Genomic DNA, 25827 nt, shown 5'->3' on the forward strand with positions numbered 1-25827 from the left:
GAGGACCGGTTCAAGAAAGCGGTTAAGGCAAAAACAGAATCAGAACAGAACAAAAAAATAAGGTGAGAATGTGGTAAAATCTGAAAATGTGGTAAGAATCAGGCGTTTCTTTTTCTGGATTGCTTTTTTAAAAATTGTCGGTTATGTTTAGGGAAGAGGGTGATCAGTTCAATCGGTGCTTTTAAAAACACTATTGGTTGGGTTTAGGGAAGACAGAGTCATTCAGTAAGTCAAACAGTCGTTCAACAGTGGATTTATGTGAGAACAGCAGGCGCAAATAACACTCAAGAGAGAAATCGGAGATCTCAAAAAGCGTACACAGCAGGCTATGGTGGATTCGCAAAAACAAAAACTGCAAAAAAAAAAAACGTAGCTTCTGGGATGTATTTGGCAGTCTGCAGAAATGTATAGAGGTATGTTTTCAGAATGAACCTGGGTTGTTTTGTAGGTGTAACAGCAGTTTGCAACTGTGCCACCAGAGGGCACAAAGGGACGGGATGCAAACGGACAAATATACAGTAGCTGTAAATACCCTGCTACTTGTAAATGAAGATGAAACAACGAAGCAAAGCATTATAATTTCTTCACAAATCATTAAAACTTGATAACAAGCTTTATTATTGTACACTTGTTAAAGGCAATGAGGACTCATTTTGAAATCTGTGTTCGATCTGTGTTTATTTATTTGTTTACATATTTTGAGATTTTTTTTAAATTCTAAATAAAACTAAAGGATTTAGAAATCGAACTTTCTTTTTTATCCCAACCCATAATAGGGCACTATAAAGACTAAATAACTTAATTCTTATAGTTGCTTAATATTTGCACCCTATGGGCTATGCTTCTCACCAAGTATTGTAGACAACTTTTTTATTTTTACTAAATTTGCAACAATTTCAAAAATTCTTTTTTCACATTGTCATTAAGGAGTATTGTGTGTAAATTTTGAGGAAATAAATTAATTTAATCCATTTTGGAATAAGGCTGTAACATTAAAAAATGTGGAAAAAGTGAAGTGCTATGAATACTTTCCGGATGTCAGATTGGTTCAGGTAGGGCCTCTGTCCTGCTGCACTGCATCAACGACCACATTTTGTCATATAACATATATCCACCAATCAGTGCAGTTGTCGAGGCGGAATTTCAAGCGCAACTAATCATATTAAACAGAGACACGGTAAAAAATTTAAAGAAATTAAAATTAAAAATTAAAAAGAAATTAAAAAGTTCAGAGAACATTTTTGCTGCCTATAATGAGTAAGTTAAACACACCTGTTTATGTTTTGATGCCAAAACTTGGTATTTTAAGTAATGTCAAGTTATATAACTTAATAGGCTAATTTTCATTTAATGTGAACTATCCCTTTAGTTGTCCATTTTAGTGCAACTCAATTCACCTCATTGCTACATGACACAAAAGATATCCATTTTCTAACTGGCTGAGAAAAACATATAGTGTTAGTTTCACAACTTTGAATAAAATGGCCACATCAAAGAGTGGGTAATGATGATCAATGCCATTTTTTTAGAACTTCAAAAAATATTAGAAAACATAAATTACTGTTTTGATAAATTCTGTGTCTATACAGACATTAGAAAGATCAAAATTCAAAGACAAGTATTAGAAAAGGACTAAAAAATATTTGCTATAGACCTATTGTGAATTTACTCATTATTTATGAAATGTTCTGAAACACTTTACAGTGTTTAAATTGCACTTTACAGTTGTATAAGTTAATGTATTTACTAGCATGAACAAATATTGAACAATACATTTACTACAGTACTGTTACTTGTTTAATTACAATTAATCTCTTTGCTGTAGTGTTGTCCTCTAGTAGGCCTTCTGTTATAGCTTATCTGGACTGTTCATGGCACTATATCGAGCGCAAAGTGAGAGGCGGTGCTTTACATTCAGCATCAGGAGCAGAAGCCCATCATCATCATCAGACATTCAATCAAAGCCACCTCACCATGATCATCATCCACGAGGACACACTCAGATCAGTCATGGTCACACTGCTTTCATCTGCAGGAATATCGAGAAAAACTCACATTAACGCGATGACTTTTGGGAGAGAGTTATTCATGGAGTTTATTTTCGACGTCTAAGGTAAGTTTGGAGCGTTAAAATGAGGATTTATCAACGCGAAGAAGACAAAAAACCTCAGTTATCTCTCTCACTTTACAAAAAGCGCGCGGAATGAGGGGCGCGTGCCAGAACTTGAGGAAAACTTTACTGGCACGCGAGAGTTGATGAATCTGCTTGTGGATAAATGGTGTCCACTGATGCCAGGATGAGGGTGTGTAACCGTGGAGTGCAGATGCTCCTCACCACGGCGGGGGCTTTCGCGGCCTTCAGCCTCATGACCATCGCGGTGGGCACCGATTACTGGCTGTACTCGCGCGGAGTCTGCAGGACCAAGAGTGTCAACGACAACGACACCAACCGCAAGAATGAGGAGGTGCTGACGCATTCAGGACTCTGGAGACAGTGCTGCATGGAAGGTACTTTTTGTGATTTCAGAAAGTAGTTAACATGCTTTTATTGCATGTTTAAGGGATTCAACGTTGTCCTATTAAACTAAAAATGTCGAAAATGTAGTTTTTTTGCACGTTTAATGGATTCAATATTATCTTAATAAAATAAAAGTGTCGAAACATGAATTTTATTGCACGTTTATTAGAATCAATATTCATTCATTCATTCATTCATTTTCTTTTCGGCTTAGTCCCTTTATTAATCTGGGGTTGCCACAGCAAAATGAACCGCCAACTTATCCAGCATATGTTTTACGCAATGGATGCCCTTCCAGCTGCAACCCATCTCTGGGAAACATTTATTCACACTCATACACTACGGACAATTTTAGCTTTAACTCAACACAGAAATGCCAACTGACCCAGCCGAGGCTCGAACTAGCGACCTTCTTGCTGTGAGGGCACGGCACTACCTACTGCGCCACCGCGTCGCCAGAACCAATATTATTAAACTAAAAGTGTTGAAAAAAGAGTTTTATTGCACGTTTAATGGATTTAATATTATCTTAATAAACTAAAAGTGTTGAAAAATGCTTTTATTGCACGTTTAATAGATTCAGATTGTAAGAGGAGAAATTAAATATCCAAAATCAAACAAAAAGTGCTCTGGGGTAGCTTAAATAATGTGTCAGTGCTCTTTGGGTAAGGGATTCATCAGAATAAACAACAAAAATCAGTCCAAGGCACTCAAAAAATGTGGAAAATATAATAAAAAGCGGCGGTTCATTCCGTTGTGGCGACCGCAGATTAATTAAAGGACTAAACTGAAAAGAAAATGAATGAATGATTAATAAAAAGCCATGGCTAATGCTTAAAAAATCTAAGCGTTTTTGGCAAACAACTGTTTTTTTAAGCATTAGCCACGTGAATAAAGGCTTTTTGATATTTTTTCCACATTTTTCAAGTCCCTTGGACTGATTTTTGCTGTTTATTATGATAAATTCATTATTTAGTCGAATCATTTAGTGTTTTGGAAAGATGACCATTGTCTTATTACAGTAAAGTGTGGAAAATGCTTTTTATTACATGTTTAATGGATTCAGATACCAATAGGATGAATTATTGTTTAGTCGTACTTTATGTTAGTCTTTTCAGGGTTAACCATTGTATTATTATAGTAAAATTGTCAAAAAAAATGTTTATCGCATGTTTAATGGATTAAAATGATAAATTAGTTATTATATACCAATTTATAATAGTCTTTTCAAATGGTGAGCATTGTTTTAGTAAAGTAAAAGTGTCAAAAATGCTTTTTTTATGGCATGTTTTATGGATTCAAATAGGCTAGTAATAGAATAAATTACTTATTTAGTCCCACTACATGCTTATAATTTTGGAGGTTAACCATTGTTTTATTATGGTAAAAGTGTCGAAAAATATTTCATTGCATGTTTAATAGATTAAAATATTACAATATATATAAAATAATTATTAAGTCTCACTTTATGTTAGTCTTTTGGAAAGTTAACTATTGTCTTATTAAAGTAAAATTGTAGAAAATGGATCTTAATTGCATATTTAATGGATTTTTATATATTAATATAAAAAAATATATTATTAAGTCCCCCTTTATGTTAGTCTTTTCGAAAGTTAACCGCTGTTTTATTATACTAAAAGTGTTGTAAACATGAGTTTCTAGTCAATTGATTACTTTACCCCTCTTGGTTATTGCAGCAAAACCACAGTTAAAGGGATTGTTCACACACAGTAAAAAATGATATGATCAATTAGCCTTGTCAGCATATGTTTTAGGTCATTGTAACTTAATAAACCAAGTTAATTATGTTCTAACCTAATTTTATAAGTTATACTAGCTGTTTTAAGTCAGTTTAACATAATATAAGTTCAATGGACTTATAAGGTTAAATTGATTTAGCTAAAAATTTAAGGCATCCAGGATTGTTTACAGTGCAGAAGAATACAAATTTACTAACTTTTTACTCTTCCTCAAGTATTTCCCAAACTTTAAGAGTTTCTTTTTTTCTGTTGACCCCAAAAGAAGATATTTTGAAGAGAGATGAAAACCTGTAACCATTGACTTCCATAGTAGAAGAAACAAATACTATGGAAGTCAATACAAGCTTACAACATTTTCCACAAAAGCTTAACAGAAGAAATAAACTCATTAAGGTTTAAGACAAATAAAGGGGCAGTAAATGATGACAGCATTTTAATTTTGGGGTGAACTATCCCTTTAACCTTTGTTTACCCTGATTAACAATGGTTAGTTTTCTGAAAGACCCTCAGTAACCTTGGATTTTGGATTTAGTAACAAGTCGGTTTAGCTAGTGGTTGGTTAGGGTGTAGGGTTAGAATTAGTACAGCTGGAATTGCATTTTACAGGTGAAATTAGGTTGTATTTACATCTATGTATTGCATAATATTACTGAAGTTGCCTGAAAAATTTAATACATACCAATAAAGCTATATATTACATTGCTTAAATGGAGTAAAAATATCTATTTATGGTAACAATTTGTTCTTGTGGGTTTCCTCCGGGTGCTCCGGTTTCCCCCACAAGTCCTAAGACATGCGCTATGGGTGAATTTAATAAGCTAAAATGTCCGTAGTGTATTTATGTGAATGAGTGTGTATGGGTGTTTAACAGTGATGGGTTGCAGCTGGAAGGGTCATCCGCTGCGTAAAACAAATGCTGGATAAGTTGGCGGTTCATTCCGCTGTGGCGACCCCAGATTAATAAAGGAACTAAGCCGAAAATGAAATAAATGAATGGTAACAATTTTACTATGCATATTAGTATATTAGTTATCATTTAACCAGTAGCTTCTTAGATGATCATAACAGATCAATGTCTTTATAAATGTTGTGTGTGTCAGATGACCATAAAAGTACCAGAGTTGGAGCCGAATCAAAGCCCTTTCCCGTGGGACGATTTATTTATTTCATTATCGATTGAATTATTTTTACTTTCTCTCACACTCCGCGTTCCTCTAGTTTCGACCCATCTCTCACACCCTCTCCTACTCTCTGACCTATATCAGTTCTGCATCAATTCTTTTAATGGAAAGTGTAATGAAGCGTTCGCTCTGTTAAAAGGGCATCAAAGTGGCAGCGTTCACTTTACGTGTGTAAATGCGGGAGCGAGTACGAGATATTTAGCCGAGTTTAAGTAGAGAGTTATGAAAGACTATGATTGACAGACCATATTGTGCTATATCTGTCAGCTATGCAGATGTATGAAGTGCATGCTGACTTTATAATGCACACAAGCACCTATATAAAGCAATGGAGGGATGCTTTAAATAAGTGAAGAGCTTTTATGTTTGATTTGTGGAATGACATTTAGAGAAAATGTGAACGCTGTGTGTTTTTTGAGAATGTCTAATTAGAAGGGAGGATATTGATACCGTTAATGATTTGATAGCATTAGTGCAATCATGTGGAAAATGGCATTGACGCATGTGTGACTGAATGCGTCCGGATGTGCGTGTTTCTTACAGGCATATTTAAGGGCGTCTGTAAAAACATCGACCATTTTCCAGAGGACGCGGATTATGAACAAGATGCTGCGGAATATCTGTTGCGTAAGTCTCTACGTCTACTGCAGGGGTGTCCAAACTCGGTCCTGGAGGGCCGGTGTCCTGCAAAGTTTACTTTCAAACCCAGTCAGACACACCTGGGCTAGCTAATCAAGCTCTTACTAGGCTGACATCCTGAGATATATCCAGCTGCAGGCCCGCAGAACCTCACACGTTTGAGGCACACACAATCTAGGACACACAATCTAGGCAAACCATATATGGTAACTAACTCTTTAGCATTATCGCCACCTATTGAATTTCACAAATATGGTTTCCCATTTCATTCATTATTATTATTATATCGTAACGATCATTTTAACATCTCTGCAGTTTTTGAACTTAAATTATGTAAATAAAAATAATTGGTTAAAGAAACTTGTGACTTTATAAATGTGTCCATATACACAAAGAAAACATAATAGACCGTCTAATTGTTGGATTAAGTGTAATAAACTAATTCAAGCTCTTAATATTATCATACTCGGTTAAAATCACTTTGTTGTAAAATATAAAAAGCAAACAATAATATGTCACTTTAAAATAAATTAGCCTACTATAGTTAACCATTTTAACAACATATATAGTATATATATATATATATATATATATATATATATATATATATATATATATATATATATATATATATATATATATATATATAGTTATAAACTGATTATCTTAACTGATTATAATTATAAGTTTATATATAAACTACTATCTTTTACTAAACTTTCACTGTTAAAGGTGTTATGTATGTATATATATATATATATATATATATATATATATATATATATATATATATATATATATATATATATATATATGTATATATATGTGTGTGTGCGTGTGTGTGTGTGTGTGTGTGTGTGTGTGTGTGTGTGTGTGTATTTATATATCCACTTATGATTTTTTTTATTAATAGTTAATTTGTTCCTATTTGTTTCCTATTACTGTAGTATTAAATTACTACAGTATTAAATGTGGGAAATCATTAATTAATAGGTTATTAGAAAATTAAGCTAATAAACACTATTAAATCGCTTGAGTAAAATATTAATATAGTGTTATACATTTGTTACATGTAAAAAGATTTTTATTACATATAATGTATTATTGCCTATATTAACTTGCTACTATTTCCTTCATCATAGATTAGTCCATTATATAAATAAAACCTGTCCAAATGAGATCATTCAGCAAGGCCAGCAAACGAGTATCTGCCTTATTATTGTCAGATAATAATGACTGATCAGCTATAATGACTGGTTAAAAACTGTTCACTCTATTATATTGAATGGCGATCGGAAACACTGCTCCCCATTCTGCCGTCTCAATCGCAATATTTGTGAAATAAAGTAAAGTAAACACTATTGTTTATTGTGTACAATATTTATTAATCATATATATCAAAATATATCAATGACGATGTCCAAAAAGACGTTATAACTTTAACATCCGTCGTAACCATATATGGTTTGCCTAGATTGTGTGTCCTAGATTGTGTGTGCCTAAAACGTGTGTGGTTCTGCGGGCTTGCAGCTGGATATTATTGGACATCCTTGCAGGTGTGTTGAGGAAAGTTGGAGCTAAAATCAGCAGGAGTTTGGACACCCCTGCTCTACTGTAACTTCATTATTTGCACAGTAGGCTCAGTTAAATCACTACAAATACTACATATTAGGGAATTTGTAAATATGAATACACTCAATGCTTTGTTGTTGTTGTGTTTGTGTGTGTGTCAGGTGCTGTGCGCGCTTCTAGTCTCTTCCCTATAATGAGTGTGGGTCTGCTGTTCATTGGTGGAGTGTGTGTCGCTGCCAGCGAGTTTTACAAGAGCAGACACAACGTCATCCTCAGCGCTGGGATCTTTTTTGTCTCAGCTGGTATGTTCATGTTAATATATCAGATTTTACCTTGTAGGAACCTAGTTTTTATTGCATAACAAGAACTATAGCATAAGAAAATTGAGGAATACAGTGCTTACAATTTTTCCACATCGAATGAGCAAATCAAAAGAGAATAAAAAACAAAAAAATGAATAAACTTACAAGGGATATATAAATTATTCCAGAGACAATTATTCCAAAATCGCATCCATCCTTACAGCTTATTTATTTTTAATGTCTTTAAGGTTTACCACTGGACCATTTTGTTTGTGTACGTCAGTGGTCACCAAACTTGTTCCTGGATGGCTGGCGTCCTGGAGATTTTAGCTCCAACCCTAATCAAACACACCTGAACAAGCTAATCAAGGTCTTACTTGGTATACTTGAAACATCCAGGCTGGTGTGTTGAGGCAAGTTGGAGCTAAATTCTGCATGGACACCGGCCCTCCAGGACCGAGATTGGTGACCCCTGGTGTACATGGTACTTACCATATATAATCATTCGATTATAAACAAATTTTGCTCCACAGTTTTATTATTATTATTATTGTATGTCAAAAAATCTTTTTTTAGTTTAAATGTAAGAAATTCAGCATCAAACCAAAACATTTGGGTATATGTGCATTCAAAATATTGTAAAGCAGTGTTTGATGCATTGACCAGGAGGTGGCGCTGTAAACAAATGTATGTGGTGTTATGGTAATGACATGGAACTCAGTATCTGTCACTGTAAAATCATGCTATGGTTTGTTACAAATATGACCCAGAGTCATTATTAGGATATTAATAGTCAAATGAAATAGGCGGGTGTCATTTTTGCATGCACTGTAAATAAAAAACAAAGTTGACTCAACTTAAAATTTTAAAGCAACAGACTTCAGGACATTTTTGAGTTAACTAAAATCGAGTCAAGTGAAGTAATTGGGTTGAAAGTTGAGTTAACTCAAAAAGTCTGCTTATGTTTGTTGCCTAAATTTTAAGTTGTCAACTTTGTTTTTACAACGTGACAAGTTGACAGAAAAACTGTAAAGTAAGATCAAAATTAATTAGATATTACTCATGATCTGATGATACAAGGTCAGAATTATTGCATAAAAAGAATAATTATGACAAAAAAAGAAATCACCTTTTGTTTTATCATATACTTTTATAACTCTGTAATGAATTATGACTTAGTATCTTATTTGTTTACTTTTGTCCACTTTTTGTTTTGTTTTTTTGTAATAATTATAGACATTCCATTGTATTATACCTTTTAATCTCCAATAGTTTTAACATTTTATCTCATAGTTGAAACTTTTTCATGTTTTTAAGTTTTTTCCCTTTTTCACAAATATGATTTGTCATAATTTCAGACTTTTTATAATTATGAAATATCTCATAGAATGATTTACCAAAGCATGTTTTTTCTTCTTATGTAAGATAAATTGTTTAGTTTAAATATGTGACTCTAAACCACAAATCCAATTGTATGCTGCATGGGTATATTTTTGGTTATAGCCAAAAACACAGTGTATGGGTCAAATGCACTGTTTTTATTTTATGCCAAAAGTGGATAGAATATTAAATACAGATCATTTTCAGCGAAGATTTTTTATTTCCTGTATTAAATATACCAAAATTTATTTTTAGTGAGCATTTCATAATATAGACTAATTTAACCCTTATGTGCTGTTGGGGATGTTTTCATCCACTCTGGAGTGACTCTGAGTCTTCATTTGGTCATTACTTTTTTCTGTGTTTCAGCTAGCAGAGTGATTTTTGGTGACAAATCTTTTTTTGACACATATTTTGAGAAAAAGCTTTAAGTAAGAAAAAAAAAAACGCTCAACAATACACTCTGGGCAAATTGACTATCCTTTTGTTATGTTCGGGATGAAAACATTCACTGAATTAAACTGATGGAAAAAAGCATCAGATTATTATTTTTTTTGCATAAATCTGTTAATCAACCTCAGTCCTGATCAAAAATTATAAATAGCTTAGAAAATGACAGGATTTAACTCTTTAATTGCTAATTTTATAAATGATGTCACTGATTTGGTGAAAAACATGACATATATTCAATCTAAAAAGTAATATGGACTGTTTTTTTCTCCTCTTCTATCAAAGTCTTGGACATGTGAAATAACATCACCTTTGATGCTTGTTTGTGATTGATTTTCATTTTTTTCTCCCTAATTTTCTGTTGGTGGCTGTTTTTGCCCTGTTGACTTCCGTTATAACCACATTTTGTTTATTACAAAGCCATGACACCATATAATCATGCAGTTTTGATTGTTGGTGGTTTTCCCTGTTGGCAAGAGGTAAATTCTGTCATTTTTACTGTTGATCATCAGTTGGCACCATTAACCCTTTAGATAGGCCTGTGCAAATAAAGCTTGGTTTTTAATGTGGAGTATAACAGCAAATTAAAGTGTGTGTGTATTTGTGTCTGTGACAGTGTGACCTTTGCACACTTACCTTGATGTGTCTGGGAAAATCAAAATATGCATCTCTGCTCTCAGAACTACACGGAGTAAACAAAAACAAAGACTCCGTATTCATGCTCCATCAAATGTGATTATAATGGAAGTCAATAGGGCAAAAACAGCCACCAACAGTAAATTAGGGAGAACAAGTGAAAATCTAACAATGCATCAAAGCTAATGTTGTTACTAATAATTCACTTGTTAAATACTGTGATTTAAAGGGAAAAAAACCCAGTCTACAATTACTTTTGATATTAAAAAATACATAATTTTGTGTGTGTGTGTGTGTGTGTGTGTGTGTGTGTGTGTGTGTGTGTGTGTGTGTGTGTTTACCAAACCAGTGACCTTATTTATGAATTTGGCAATTAAAGAGTTAAAATCCTATAATTTAGTAGTTTTAATCAGGACTGAGGTTGATTTAACAGATTTATGCAAAAAATAAAATTGAAAAAAATATTAATCTGATGCATTTTTACAGCAGTTTAATTTAGTGGATGTTTTCATCCCTAACATAACAAAAGGGGAGTATTAGTTTAATACTTGAACAGTGCACAAAGGTTAAATATTGTCCAGTCTTAACAAATATACATCAGTGGAAATTTTATTTAATCAGCTTTCAGATAACACTTATGACTGGTTTTGTGGTCTAAATATGGTCATTTTCCTATGAGGACAACATACATGAAAACATTTAGAGACATTTATCTTAGTTACAGGCTCATTTTTAAGCCAATTATATGCAAAGCATGACTAACTTAACAATCCACTCACAACCGAATTGCACCAAAAGTAAACAGACTGCATGTTTTATTTTCTTCAGGCCTCAGCAACATCATTGGCATTATTGTGTACATCTCCTCCAGCGCCGGCGACCCCAACCAGAGCGAGTCCAAGCGCAGCCACTGGTACGGCTGGAGCTTCTACTGCGGTGCTCTTTCCTTCATCATAGCGGAGACGGTGGGCGTCCTGACCGTGCACCTGTTCATCGACACGCACCGGGTGCTCAGAGCGCGGGCCCATCGCTCGCTACAAACCAGCACGCATTCACTACAGCATCGCCGCTCCTTCAGCTACCGCTCGCGCTACCGCTGGAGGCAAGGCCCAAACCGCTCATCTGACTCCCGGTCGCGTGAACCCTCTCCCGCCCGTCAGGGGAACGACCTCGGCCTGTACGCGCTGGGACGAACACTTCCACCAACAGCTGCTCACCCACTCGCGCACAACTCCCTCAGCTCTAGCCACGGCTTCGCACACTTTCATAACTCTGTCATTGCTAATAACAGCTTTGCTAACCCTCAAACATTCCCAATGCAGAACTCTGTGAAGTCAGAAAGAGGGCTTCCGCACATACAGAACTCGCTGGGTCCAGAGAAAGGCTTTGTGGTTCCTAATGCGCAAAATTCAGTCAAGGCGGAAAACGGAGTCTTGCTGTCGCAGAACTATAAGCGCAACTCAGTAAGTACCGGTAAAAGTGTAGCGCATCTGCCGAATTCGGGGAATGATGTTGCACACATGCAAAACTCTTTTAAAGAGTCATTGTTTGTGCCTCAAAGTGGCACTGCGACAAGAAGAACAACACCAGTGTAAAAAGAAAAGATTGAAAGGGATAGTTCTGATTCAAAATAAATAAATAGATATGCTGTTCATTTACTCATCTCAGGGAATCCAAGATGCTAATGACTTTTGTAAGTTAAATATTAAAGGTACACTCCACTTTTTAAAAAAAATAGGCTCATTTTATAAGTCATGAAGTATTCATTCAATAATTGTCTTTCAGTTTCGTCCTTTTATTCATCATTCCACAACGGAATGAACCGCCAACTTATCCAGCATATGTTTTACACAGTGGATGCCCTTCCAGCTACAACGCAGTACCGGGAAACATCCATACACATTTATTCACACACATACATTTAGTAAAAATTAAGTTTATTTAATTCACCAATAGCGCATGTGTTTGGACTGTGGGGGAAACCAGAGGAAACCCACGCCAACATGAGGAGAACATGCAAACTCCACACAGAAATGCCAACTGACTCAAACCAGCGACCTTCATGCTGTGATTCGACAGTGCTAACCACTGAGCCACCATGTCACCAGTCATGGAGCATTAAACAGATAAAATGTCCTAAAATACATTTTTTTGGGGTCTTGTGGGACCTTTAGCTTAGCTTAGCATAAATCATTGAATCAGATTAGACCATTAGCATCTCACTCCAAAATTTAAAAAAAGAAGAGTATAATAATTGATCATTTTCCTAATGAAAGCTTGACTCCTCTTTAGTTTCATGGTGCACTAAAACCAATGGAAAAGTTGCTATTTTCTAGGCTGATATGGATAGGAACTATACGCTCATTCTGGTGTAATAATCAAGAAACGTTGGTGCCGTACCGTGGCTGCAACTGGCGCGATAATATGCAGCACCTTAAAAAACCCCTAACACCAAGCCCTTTACCTGAACCAGCAGTTAGAATCTGCATAATAACATTGCACCTGCTGCAGATTAGCAAGATGCTAATGGTCTAATCCAATTCAATGAGCAATAAGCTAATGCGACTGCCGGATTTGGAGTAAAGCTCACCTGTTTCAACTATAGGTGAGGTGTGAAATTAGCCTATTTTATAAAAAAGTGGAGTGTGCCTTTACGGAAGTTTTTTAGCTGAAACGGTGGTCCTTGATAACTCATGAAAAGTCAATGGCTTAAGGAACTTTGGGGGTGAAAAAAGCTAGATTAATGATCATGGCTCATTGAAATCTTATGAAGTGCATTAATGATTCTGCAAGAAACTGAACATTATTCGTAACATTATTACCTTTAAAGGTGCAGTAGGTGATTGTCTTCAGAAACATTCGTTGTTGTGCTGGTTAAAAGTCTCTTCACAGTCAAATAGTAATGATTAAAGTAAAAGATCTAAATGTATTTATGTTTATATTCTGGGTAAGGCAAAAAACTGAAAAATGTTCATCTAATTAAAAATTTTCTGGTTGACAATTCCCATTATTCTAATAAGTAGCCCAAACTGTCTGTCAACAAATGTAGATTTGTACATCTGCACAGCCTTTCACGCAAATCCGCCGTTTGCACGTGTGCTGCGTTCACCTGCACACGAGAGAAAAAGAGTAATAGCGGTAAAAACAAATGCTGAATCAAAATTTTTGAAAAAATCCTGAATCAGTATTGGAGTTACTTTTGCATGCTGGAGGAAGGAGGACACCATGGCTGAAGTATTTCTGTTAGACAGGTGATGTTCCGTTTTAAAACTATTTTAGTCAGCACAGCTTATGTAGATTTTGTTGTTATGAATGGGTTATATGCACAGAAGTGTTGTTTAGCCACTGAAATCTTCTGGCAAACGATTATGTGACTATTTTCAGTTTCACAAGGGACCTTTTACAGCATAGATATTGTAGATTTATTTTTAGTTTAACAACAAAACATAAGTATACTATTTCGCCTAGCTGCTTTACTGAGGTGAAGTTAGTTTTATATTCACATTAGTTCATTTTTGAACAATGACAACCTGTGAGGCGCTCCCTATTACAGGTGTGAACCTACACTGATCTCAAGGTTCAGTTCGGTTAAGATTATCATGCTACCCGCTCAACAGAAAGGGCTGTGATTGGCTTTAGAAATGAAAGCGCTGTTCACCAATGAGTGATGCGGGAATAACAGCCACGGTTAGTCTATATGCGCATAATACACAGTTATCACAGGTAATCCGTAATAGACACAGTGGAGAAAACTCACACTTTAGGCACGCTCGTGTCTGGATCCAAAAGTATTGCTTTAACTGCCGAGAGGAGAGGAAAAGTTACCTCATGAACATGCCAGCGGGTCAAATGTCCAAAGTGAGTGAGAGAGAGAGAGATGGAGATGGATTTTTAAAGTATTTCTCCCTAGTAGTAAATTAGCGACTCTGGCTGTACCTTCTTCAGTGTCAATGAAAGACTTCCCAGCAAACTCACAAGCAGTTGAACTGTGCATAATTATCTACCTTTTAAGTAGCAGGAGCATTTTACTCGCCCTTACCTCCTTCGCCATAGTATTCTACTGCCACATCGCGCATAGGAGATAAATGACGTCAGAACCTAAAAACCTGTTATGATTAGTACTGAACCGATATTGAATTGTCCCCATCTGCATCGCTGTGCACCGAAAAAACAGTTAATTTTGACACCACTACACCCTATATTGTTTACCATGGTACTCTGAATATTCGGTCTTATATAGCATGTAAGTATGCTACTGAAAACGTGCTAGATATAATTTTTTTGTTCAGAATTATAGTAGTATAAAGTACTGTAAATATTTCTAACTGGCGAATGACATGATCTGGTAGTAAGTTGTCTACTGTCATCTTTAAGTAGAGAGAATTCAAGATTTCAGGAGGCATGGCTTTATTTTGCCTATTAGGAAGGAATAAGTTTCAAAGATATTATGCTAACTGGTTAGCATTTTGGCAGATCACCTACTGCACCTTTAATCCTAAATAATTGACTAAGTAATAATAAATCCTAATAAGAAATCAGTGTATTGTCAAGAGCCACAGGTATTAATTAGTTTTGCCTGAATGTTATTTTGTAACTCTAAAAGTGTCTGTGGCTTTCATGAATCCCAGAGAGCGATAATTTCAGACAAAAAAATAAATAAATTGGTAGCACTTTACAATAAGTTTGTATTAGTTAATGCATTTACTAACATGACCAAAGAATGAACCATACATTTATTGCAGTATTTGTTCATTTTAGTTATTGGAAATACAGTCGATCATTGTTAGTTCATGTTACCTCACGGTGCATTAACCAATGTTATCAAGCATGAATTTAGATGTTAATAATGCATTGGTAAATGTTGAACTATGGCTAATAAATGCTGTACAAGTATTGTTCATAATTAGTTTATGTTAGTAAACACACGAACTAAAAAGATTGTAAAGTGTGACCAATTAAAATCCTTAATATTCGGCTAAAGATAAAAAGTCAGCTACGCCTTGAATGTCCTGAGAGTAAGATAACAGCACATTTTCAGTTTTGGAGAGTGAGCTATCCCTTCAAGGCCTCTGCTGCTACAGTATATAATACTCTATGAAAGGTCTGAGAAAAGATTCGCTATTTTCTTTCACCGGAATATGTGCATATTGTTTGCTTTTAGCTCTAAAGGAAGAGGATTGACGCTGAAACAAAATGGTGCTGTCTAATGCCCTCTGCTGTCTCTGTGCAGAAATGAACAAGCTGCCTTGTCCTTCAAACTATTTTGGATGCAATACTCACAACGGCCACATTGAGCAGTAAAGTACTGTGTTCTCAGTATGGACCCTTTTCATAGACCCTTTTCGGGTGATTTGCTTGCAGTTATGAAAGGGATAGTTCAAATATTTCCAAACCTGTTTTAATTTTTTTTAACGTTGTATGAAACACAAAAGAAGATATTTTGATTAATGTTGGATATTGGTAGTCACATGCATAAAATAGAAGTCCATGGCTTCCAGTGTCCAACATTTTTCAAAATATCTTCTTTTGTGTGTTCAACATATTAAAGTAAGCACAAACAGGTTTGTGACAAGTGAAGGGTGAGTAAATGTAGTTCATTTTAGAGTGAACTATCTCTTTAAAATCACATATACAGGTAATTTGTTTATATTTATAACGCTATACTTTGTTCTGTCACCTTGAAATAAACTTTCAGAAATGGAGTTAAATCTGTTGTGTTTCTGCCATAACGAATGAGGGAATGACATCAAGTTGTAATTAATTTGACACGTTAAGACATTTAATCATGGATTATTTCTTTTGCTATTGGAGAAATTGGAAACCCAAAAAGATTTGGGCATTATTATAAAAAGTAACCCAATGTGAAGTCTGAAAAGGGTCCATAATTTCTAGATCCATATAAATCTAGTCTACTTTACAGCTTTTCTAAAAACATAAGTCTCAGTCTCAAAAACCCTTTTGTAAAAGGAACTACTTTCTTCCGCCATTCATTCACATGCTCAGAACAGCAGAAACCTAAATAACTTGCTAATTCACCAACGTCACTTTAGAGATAGTATTTGAATGATTCTTTAGCATAATGTTTTAAATGATGACAAAACAGGTGATTTTGGTCCAATTTTAAGATTATAAAGCTGAACGGCATGATTTCCCAATATTTCTCTGTTGCAATCAGGATTTCACAATAGTTAACAATAAAAAAGCCAGAGCAAAGCAAACACTAACAGATTAATGTGGTATAAATACAGCAATACAAAATATAAAAGAGAGATCGACTTAGAATGTCATTTACCTGTTCTGTAATTATTTATTCAGCTGTAGTTTAAAACATTTGCCGAAAAAAATGCTGTTTTTCTTAATATGCTGTCTCTGTCCGCCATCTTGTGGCGGAACGTCAATCGTCTTTGCTCTGCTCAGTATGGTAGGCTGGCTGTCAACGGAATAATCTCAGAAATTATGAATATTTAAAATAGGCACTATCCTTATAAATAAACTGCATGGCTGCAATCTAAACAACCACATTCTCGACTAAAAAAAGCTTTAAAACTACATTATGTTGTCCAACAGCAGCAATATTTGTAGTCTGATTGGCGGAGTAATACACAAGGGCTGCACTATTGCTGATATTACTTTAATATCTCACGGCTATCAGCCAATCAGATTCGAGAACCAGACAGAACTGTTGTATAAATATATATGTTAGTGTGTGTGTCTGGCTTATTGTGTTTCCTTTTGTAATACAAATACAAAACAGGCAAATAAATATTTTTTAATTGACAATATGTACCAACGCTTGGTAATAATAGTGCCAATTATTGACTATGAATGGGGATTTTTTAGTGCTAATATTTACTTCTGTTGGAGTGTGTGGTATAGCAGACTATTAGTATACAAAATGTACTGACCCTAAAAGTGATAGGACAGCTGGCCTGGAGCTGCAGTGGTTAAATGGATTGATTTCATTACGCTCAATGAGGACAGAACTGGGTGACATTAGTATGTTTAGGTCACACATGACTAGACTGATGCATGTCAGCCAATCAGAACGCAAAAATATAAGTCGCCTGACACAGGTTTGTCCTGTCAGAGATGAAATAAAATATTCTTCCAAACTATTATTTGTTCATTTTAATCTTTTAATATGACAAACAATGTGTTATATAATTAGATATAAGTACCACATTTTATTCCAACTGAATTTTACACATCCATTATTATTGAGAAGTGTGGAAGCATTAAGAATTTAAAATAAATACAGATACACTGTAACATTGTCAAATATTACTACAGTTTAAATGCAGTTCAGTCGTTTTTCAGTCCTGTAATGGCAAAGCTGAATTGTCACCACACACATCTGAAACAGAAATCATTATACACTCACCGGCCACTTTATTAGGTACACATTACTAGGGTTCCAGGTTGAACCCCGTTTTGCCTTTAGAACTGCCTTAATTCTTCATGGCATAGATTCAACAAGGTGCTGGAAATCTTCCTTAGACATTTTGGTCCATATTGACATGATAGCATCACGCAGTTGCTGCAGATTTGTTGGCTGCACATTCATTATGCAATAAATACAACATTTCAAAGGTGCTCTATTGGATTGAGAGCAGGTGACTTTGAAGGCCATTTGAGTATCATGTTCATGAAACGTGTCATGTTCAAGAAACCAGTCTGAGATGATTTGCGCTTTATGACATGGTGTGTTATTCTGCTGGAAATAGCCATCAGAAGATGGGTACACTGTGGTCATAAAGAGATGGACATGGTAGGTAGGCTGTGACCTTGACATGATGCTCAATTGGTACTAATGGGCCCAATGTAAGCCAAGAAAATATCCGCCTCACCATTAAACCACCACCACCAGCCTAAACCGCTGAAACAAGGCAGAATGGATCCATGCTTTCATGTTGTTGATGCCAAATTCTGACCCTACCATTCGAATGTCGCAGCAGAAATCGAGACTCATCAGACCAGGCAACGTTTTTCCAATCTTCTATTCTCCAATTTTGGTGAGCCTGTGTGAATTGTAGCCTCAATTTCTTGTTCTTAGCTGACAGGAGCGACACCCGGTGTGTCCCATCTGTCTCAAGGTTGGATGTGTTGTGCGTTTAGAGATGCTCTTCTGTATACCTCTGTTGTAACGAGTATTTATTCAAGTTACTGTTGCCTTTCTCTCAGCTTGAACCAGTCTGGCCATTCTCCTCTGACCTCTGGCATTAACAAGGCATTTGTGACCACAGAACTGCTGCTCAGTAGAGATTTTCTCTTTTTCTGACTATTTTATATAAACCCTAGAGATGGTTGTGCGTGAAAATCCCAGTAGATCAGCAGTTTCTGAAATACTCAGACCGGCACCAACAACCATGCCACATTTAAAGTCACTTAAATCACCTTTCTTCCCCATTCTGATGCTCGATTTAAACTGCAGCAGATCGTCTTGACTATGTCTACATGCCTAAAGGCATTGAGTTGCTGCCATGTGATTGGCTGATTAGAAATTTGCGTTAACAAGTTGGACAGGTGTACCTAATAAAGTGGCCAGTCAGTGTACATGTTTCAGCTGCCATCTTTGACAATTTCATGTATCCTTCCCAAATAAAGCTTTCATTAATTACAAATGAATCGCTACGGACCCCAAACTCTTGAACATTTTGCAGTTCATGCTGAAAGCAAATCTCAAAAGCCTTTTATTTCAGTAAATTGACATTTTATTATGGTTGGGCACAACAATCATGTTTCTTAAGAAGATGTAATATTCTCACACTTGGAGTGCCCGTTATGCAGTCCAGCTCTTCTCCAAGTCCACCAGCTCCATGCCTTCACAGTAAGAGCGAGGACGAGATGCTTTGACCTGGATGTGAAGAACGGTTATATTTCATTGATTTACAACAATATATTGATGAACTTTTTGTGTGTATTGTTCTTACTGTGGTGGTATTTCTGGACAGCTGCTGCAGTAAAGGGAATGGTGTCCACTGAATCGGCTCAATCGGCCAGCTACACACTGATAGGTCACTAGCCTTCCCAGAATCCACCACACCATCTGCCAGGCTGCAGTTGCTGAGATCCCAGCCATACTGAGAACTGGAAACCAAACACATGTAAAAGAAAATCTGCTTAATACAGTTCTGTTTTAATGTTTGGGTTTATGTTTAGAAATGAATCCTTGGGATGATGCATTAAATCAAAAAGTGAAAGAAACAACAATCAGAAAGAATCTTACAAAATATGTTAGAAAAAAAATATTTAAAATAACTGCTGTTCTTTCAAAATCATTATTCAATAGAAATATTAAAAACCAAATCTGTTTTCAAACATAATGATACAAAATGGCAGAAATCAGCAACTTGTCACAGTTAAGACTAGAGAAATAAGGCTAAAAAATCAGCTTTCCCATAGCAGGAATAACTACATTTTTAATATTTTGAAGTTTTAAATTGTACTTTACAATAAACCTGTTTTACTATTTCTTTATTATTAAATAAGGCCCAATCCCAATTTCATTTTTGCACCCCTACCCCCTCCCCTTGGCGCTTGAAATTGCCCTTGAGTGTGAAGGGGAAGGGCTTCAAAATTTACCCCTAAGAAATGGGACACCACTATAACACCTGCACACGTCATCACATATCATCACTATCTCTCACTACATATGAGATCGACGATCATGACTGCTGTAGTTAATCTAGTTGCATTCATTTTTTATCTTCAGGAAATCACTGAAGTGTATATCATGTTATTATAACAATAAAAATGTGGCAATAAGATTGAAACTACTGTGCATTTACACCATATATCCATCTATTGTAAACACACGAAAACAACATTAACATTATAGCAGACACTGTAAAAAGCCCATTTCCAGCCACTAGACTTTTCTGACAGGGTATTCGAGTGTCAGATGTAAGAGTATATTGTGGGACTAATATACAGGAGTTATTATTAACCAGGTTTGGCTTTAAATCTGGCACAGCAGGCATTCATCTGGCACTGACATACAGCATGTGGGCCAAAAATGGCCCTGGTTTGACGTAGGTGGCACCATCTTTGGCCTGATGTCAAATGTGTTATTTGGCCCAGATGTTAATAAATGATATGCGGGCCATGTAAGTTTGACCTATCTTGACCCACATTTAAAATGCATTATTATTTTCAAATGGAGAAAAAGAATTCTATCGATCAGGTCACTTTGAGAAAACGCATGCCCATAGCACACCTAAAGCGCAATGCCTTATGGGTTTATCAGTTTCATTGTTGTGACACAGCAACATATGTGGCCCAGTTAAGTCTCAGTTTTGGGTTGGTAACTTGGCTAAAACTTGGCCCAGATATGGTCCATGTTTGGCCCTTGTCTGGACGCCAGACTTGGTCCAGTCATTTGCTGTAATTCACTGCGGCGTGTGGGCCAAGCAAAACCTGATTGTGTGGGCCAGAGCTGAGCCAGAGATATTTTGCTATGTGGGAATGAATTATAGATAGCAAAATTTAGCAGTTTTTATTTTAATGTTTTTTTAAAAACATGAACGCGGTTGTGAGTGTATGAAAAAAATGCTTGGTTGTGGGGAAAAAAACGTAATAATGACAAAAAACACACATCTTTGCATCTCCGGATTTCCGTGTGCAGCCATGCTGCCGTTGTAGATGGTGTATTCTAGGAAAGTTTTGTACTCCTTGGATTCGAGTGTGGTCCTGAAAAATCTCAGTTTAAGGGCTATTTAGCCCTTTCCCTTAGCCATACGCCTTCAAGTTAAAAAGAATTTGGACACCCCAAACCCTTCACGAGAAAGCGCAAAATGAGGGTAGGGGTAAGGGAAAAGGCAAATTGGGATAGGATTAGGATTAAATTGGGATTGGGCCTAAAAGTCCTCTTCAGCATTATAAATGTCTTACAAAAACATTTGAAAAAATTAAAGACGCCAAACTTCTGAAACAGTAGTTTACTATAGTGCCAATTCCAAATAACATGGCAAACCACCAGTTGGTAGAAATGTATAGTTCTGATTTGCCTGACCATGCACTTAAACTCATTACATAAACTGGGCAGTAACTGGTCATTGATCTTAAACCTACTCCTCATCCTAACCTTAATCCATGCAGCTACTTCATATAATCCAGTTCTTTTTTATTTAAGTACACATAGTGTAGGCAAAGCAGTGGCGCAGTAGGTAGTGCAGTCGCCTCACAGCAAGAAGGTCGCTGGTTGGCTCCTCGGCTCAGTTGGCGTTTCTGTGTGGAGTTTGCATGTTCTCCCTGCGTTTGCGTGGGTTTCATCCGGGTGCTCCGGTTTCCCCCACAGTCTAAAGACATGCGGTACAGGTGAATTGGGTAAGCTAAATTGTCCGTAGTGTATGAGTGTGTGTGTGAATGAGTGTGTGGATGTTTCCCAGAGATGGGTTGTGGCTGGAAAAACATCCAATGCGTAAAAACTTGCTGGATAAGTTGGCGGTTCATTCCGCTGTGGCGACATCGGATTAATAATGGGACTAAGCCAACAAGAAAAGAAATGAATGAATGAATGAACAGATAGTGTAAAATAAAGGGCAAGCACCATTGTTCATTTGATAATATCCCATAAATCATACTGTACCCATGAGGATATACAGTGTTGAGGTGTGCTCCGCTACCATGGTATGTGGACACCACTGATAGAGTGTCGTCATGGTAACAGCAGGTGCGGTCGAGAGCCCTCAGGTGAAGCAGTTCATCTGAGCGGGTGAAGCCAGGGTTATCCAGAGAGTCCTCAGAGCCAGGCCAGGACCTTCCCCAAAAACGAGCCGAAAGCTCATCAAAGTGATTAAATCTGCGATAACTGTGTCCACACACACACACACACACACACACACACACACACACACACACAGAACACACACACACAGAACACAATGGATTGTTAGTAAAATTAATTTACAGTAGTGTGTCTGTGTGTGATCACACAACCCATTCCCTCCCTTTTAGTGGTGCCATCACAAACCCATAGTGTGATGGTTTCCTGCAAACTGTTTCCAATAACAAAAACAGACAGATTTGTGTGTGTGCGTGTGTTTAAAGGAACACTCCACTTTTTTAAAAAATAAGCTAATTTTACAACTTCACTAGATATAAAGGGTTGGCCTTTTTTTTAATCTGTTCAGTCCATCACAGAAACTTCCAGGAGCACTTTTAGCTTAGCTTAGCATAAATCATTAATTGGATTAGACCAGGGGTGTCCAAACTCAGTCTTGGAGGGCTGGTGTCCTGCAGATTTGAGCTCCAACTTTCCTCAACACACCTTCAAAGATGTTTCTAGAAAGCCTAGTAAGAGGTTGATTAGCTAGGCCAGGTGTGTCTGATTGGGGTTGGACCTAAACTTTGCAGGACACGTGCCCTCCAGTACCGAGTTTGGACATGCCTGGATTAGACCATTAGCAACTTGCTGCAAAAATTCAAATAAAAGTTTTAATAATTGTCCTATTTAAAGATTCACTCTTCTGTAGTTACATTGTGTACTAAGACCTATGGAAAATGAAAAGTTCAAGACACTTTGCCACCATACCATGGCTGCAGCAGGCGAAATGATATGCAGCACTGTAATCTAGTTACTTAGCTGGGAACTATTTTTAAGAACTGCGTATCATTATGCCTGAGCTTACTGACCTAGAATATAGCAACTTTTCTTTTTCCACCAGTCTAAGTACACAATAGTCAAGCTTTAAACATTTTTTTAACCAGATGCTAATGGTCTAATCTGATTCAATGTTTTATGCTAAGCTAAAGCTCCCACCAGACCTGGGGCCTCATGTACGAAGACTTGCGTGGAAATCTTACTAAAACATTGCGTACGCACAAAGCTGTAAATGTGCGTACGCAGAAAAAAATTCAGATGTATGAAACACTGCGTACGCCGAATCTCACGCATATTCTTTTGTACATCCGAATGAACGTGAAACTGAGCGCAACATGCACGAGCGCAAAACCCCTCCCTGCCTCCTCCCCCGTATGAATATGCTAATGACTATGCTAATGGCAAAACCCAACGAAAAAGCAATGGCAAAAGCAAGCAAAAAGAGAAACTTTGAACAGAATGTGAATTGGAGGTGCTCCTTTCGGAGGCAGACCGGAGAAAAGCGGTGTTATTTGCAAGTTTGTTCTCCGGAATTAACAACAAAAGAAAAAAAATAGAGTGGGAGAGTTTAGCTGATGCGGTCAACACAGTTGGGTTTGAACATCGCACTGAGTGCATTAAAAAAAATAAATAGTCTGGTTTATATCTGTAAAATGTTGCAGCACTCTTAACAGTCTCAGTGGCGCGCTCGTAAGACGCATGTGGTCATGTTTTGACACGTTCGAGCATGAACTCGGCTCGAATCCAGCGTCTGATGAACTCTTTCTTCTTTTTTTTCCCCGCTACATATCAGATTTTGCCAACTATTTATCACGAGAAAGACAAGTAGGAATCATCAATAAGTTTGTGCATCATATTTTATTTGCACATTTATTGAATGGAAATGTTTCTGATTCACAAATGCAAATTCATCTTCAGATAGTGTCTTTATAGCAATGTGCGTGCAGTAGATAGCTCAGATTACATTGGGAAAACAGGCGACCGCTGCAAATTGTGCTTTAATGTTTAGCTGGTCAACTGTATGGTATGGAAACCTTATATACCTGCTAGATGAACCCATCTCATACAGCTGCCATTGCAAGGCTCAGACACTTTGTAGAGAGGAATTTAACACAACTGCCTCTAGGAGTCGCCAATGGAAATAAAACAGACACGCACAAAAAATGTGCGTACGCCTGCCAAAAAGCTGCCGTGAAGCTGCGCACATTCCCACGTTTAGTTCATTGTTAGTAAATCCAAACGTGAGCGATTCTGAGCGTGAAACCTGGCGTACGCAAAGTTTTTGTGCGTACGCAACGTTGATACATGAGGCCCCTGGTGATTGGCTGAATGGATTCAAAGATGGTAAAACTCAACTGTTAAAGTCTAGGAGAGTTGTAAAATGTTCCATTGAAATGATTGCACATGTCATACCTGCTGCGTGTTTGCTCCACTTTGGCTTGCATTAGCATGCTTTTAAACCGGCGCACAGCGAGATATGACAGAAGAGCCATGACTGCTGCGACAGCAACTAGTACCCCAAAACACACGCCAACCAGACGCGGCCGGGTCATGCGGAGGTCACATCGCTGGCCCATGAACCAGTAATCCTCCCCGACGGGACACCTTCAGAAAGAGACAGCCTGGTTATTTCAGCAGGACTTTAATCAGTGCTGTTTACAAGCTGTGCATATTGGTCAGATGGTTTCTTCTTGTTTGACTGGGCAGTTCCTGATTAACATAGACCAGGCTTTATGCCGCAAGTCAAAAATCTGTTATGCTATATAACTTACTGGCAGATAGGCTGCTGCCCGAGGCGGTGAACACAGATGCCCTGATGTTTACAGTATTCAGAGTGGCACACAGATGTACAGGTGGCATTTCCCTTGGAGGAGACACACTGGAACCCAGACGGACATTCAAGCAACCATTCACAAGCATCTGTCTGCAAACCTGAAAGAGAGAGAAAGAAGTTGGTACCTAAAGGGATGGTTTATGCAAACATTAAAATTTACTCACACACATACATAAGTAGTTGTAAACTATCATGATTTTTTTCTTCTATTGAACACAAAATAAGATCAAAATCTGAAAAATGCAGCCATCGACATTCGTTTTTAGGAACAGAAATACTGTGGAAGTCAATGCCTTTTTTCAGCATTCTTTAGTCTATCTTACTTTGTGTTTGGAAAAAGTGAAGGGAGAGTAAATGATTTCAAATTTCTCATATTTGGGTGGGCTGTCTCATTGATAGTTGTACGGTGATAGTGAGAAAATGAAATGAAATACAAAATGTTTTAATGCTTTTGTGTTTTCTCACAATACTTAGGTTCTCAGGGAAACCTTGAGTTTGTTCCAAAACTTACATAAGGTGTGAGTAAAACTATATTTCACAAACTTTAGGAGCCCATGCAAAAAGTTAAAGGTGCAGTTTGTAAGTTTCACACCCAGTGGTAGAACAAGGTATAGCACTCCTGGATCAAAACAAACGAGACGGTGCTCGCTGCAGAGCCATTTGAGCAGAGCTGAGCTCCAGCGAGGGGGAGCATGAGCTCTCGCTCATCCTCCTATAAGCTGTTTTAATGCGTAAACCAACCCCACACCTAACCCTACCCCCAGTGACATCACTCGTAGAAGAAGTGCAAGAAAAGAGGAGCAAGAGCTCATGCTCCCCCTCGCTGGAGCTCAGCTCTGCCCAAATGGCTCTGCAGCACCACCACTTGAAACAAACGCAAGCGCAGGTTGCCAGATTGAGGACAGGAGCGAGTCTGACAATCGAGCCTAAAGGCTTATATAAATCGTGTTCCAA

The 25827-nt window shown here is 37.0% G+C and overlaps 2 protein-coding genes across 5 annotated transcripts in view; one reads left to right on the forward strand and one right to left on the reverse strand.

Moving 5' to 3' along the window:
- Positions 1–22503, forward strand: cacng3a (calcium voltage-gated channel auxiliary subunit gamma 3a). Of its 3 annotated transcripts, none has more exons than XR_015476205.1 (5): positions 1–2508; positions 6003–6086; positions 7832–7972; positions 11267–12149; positions 22487–22503. XR_015476205.1 is itself a non-coding variant. In XM_087236702.1 (5 exons), exons 2-5 carry the CDS (start codon positions 2277–2279, stop codon positions 12031–12033), a joined length of 1224 nt encoding a protein of 407 aa, XP_087092828.1. In that variant the 5' UTR covers positions 1949–2113; positions 2196–2276; the 3' UTR covers positions 12034–16140. The 3 variants fall into 3 exon arrangements, 1 of the variants encoding a protein (XP_087092828.1); XR_015476204.1 differs by lacking the exon at positions 22487–22503 and adding an exon at positions 14687–16140 and having other exon boundaries at positions 11267–14556; XM_087236702.1 differs by lacking the exon at positions 22487–22503 and having other exon boundaries at positions 1949–2113; positions 2196–2508; positions 11267–16140.
- The window catches only part of vap (vascular associated protein), a 15771-nt gene continuing 9070 nt past the window's right edge, over positions 19127–25827 (reverse strand). The window contains exons 7-11 of one of the 2 annotated variants that reach the window (XM_087236689.1): positions 24812–24971; positions 24453–24644; positions 22063–22247; positions 19369–19525; positions 19127–19292 (exon numbers count right to left, since the gene is read on the reverse strand). In XM_087236689.1, the coding sequence (XP_087092815.1) occupies positions 19181–19292; positions 19369–19525; positions 22063–22247; positions 24453–24644; positions 24812–24971 (806 nt within the window). In that variant the 3' untranslated portion in view covers positions 19127–19180. Of the gene's footprint in view, positions 19293–19368; positions 19526–22025; positions 22248–24452; positions 24645–24811; positions 24972–25827 lie in introns of both variants that reach the window. The other variant, XM_087236688.1, reaches the window with a different exon arrangement.

The sequence above is a fragment of the Danio rerio genome, chromosome 1, assembly GCF_052040795.2.
Source record: "Danio rerio strain M-AB ecotype USA chromosome 1, GRCz13ab, whole genome shotgun sequence".
Classification (NCBI taxonomy): Eukaryota; Metazoa; Chordata; class Actinopteri; order Cypriniformes; family Danionidae; genus Danio; species Danio rerio.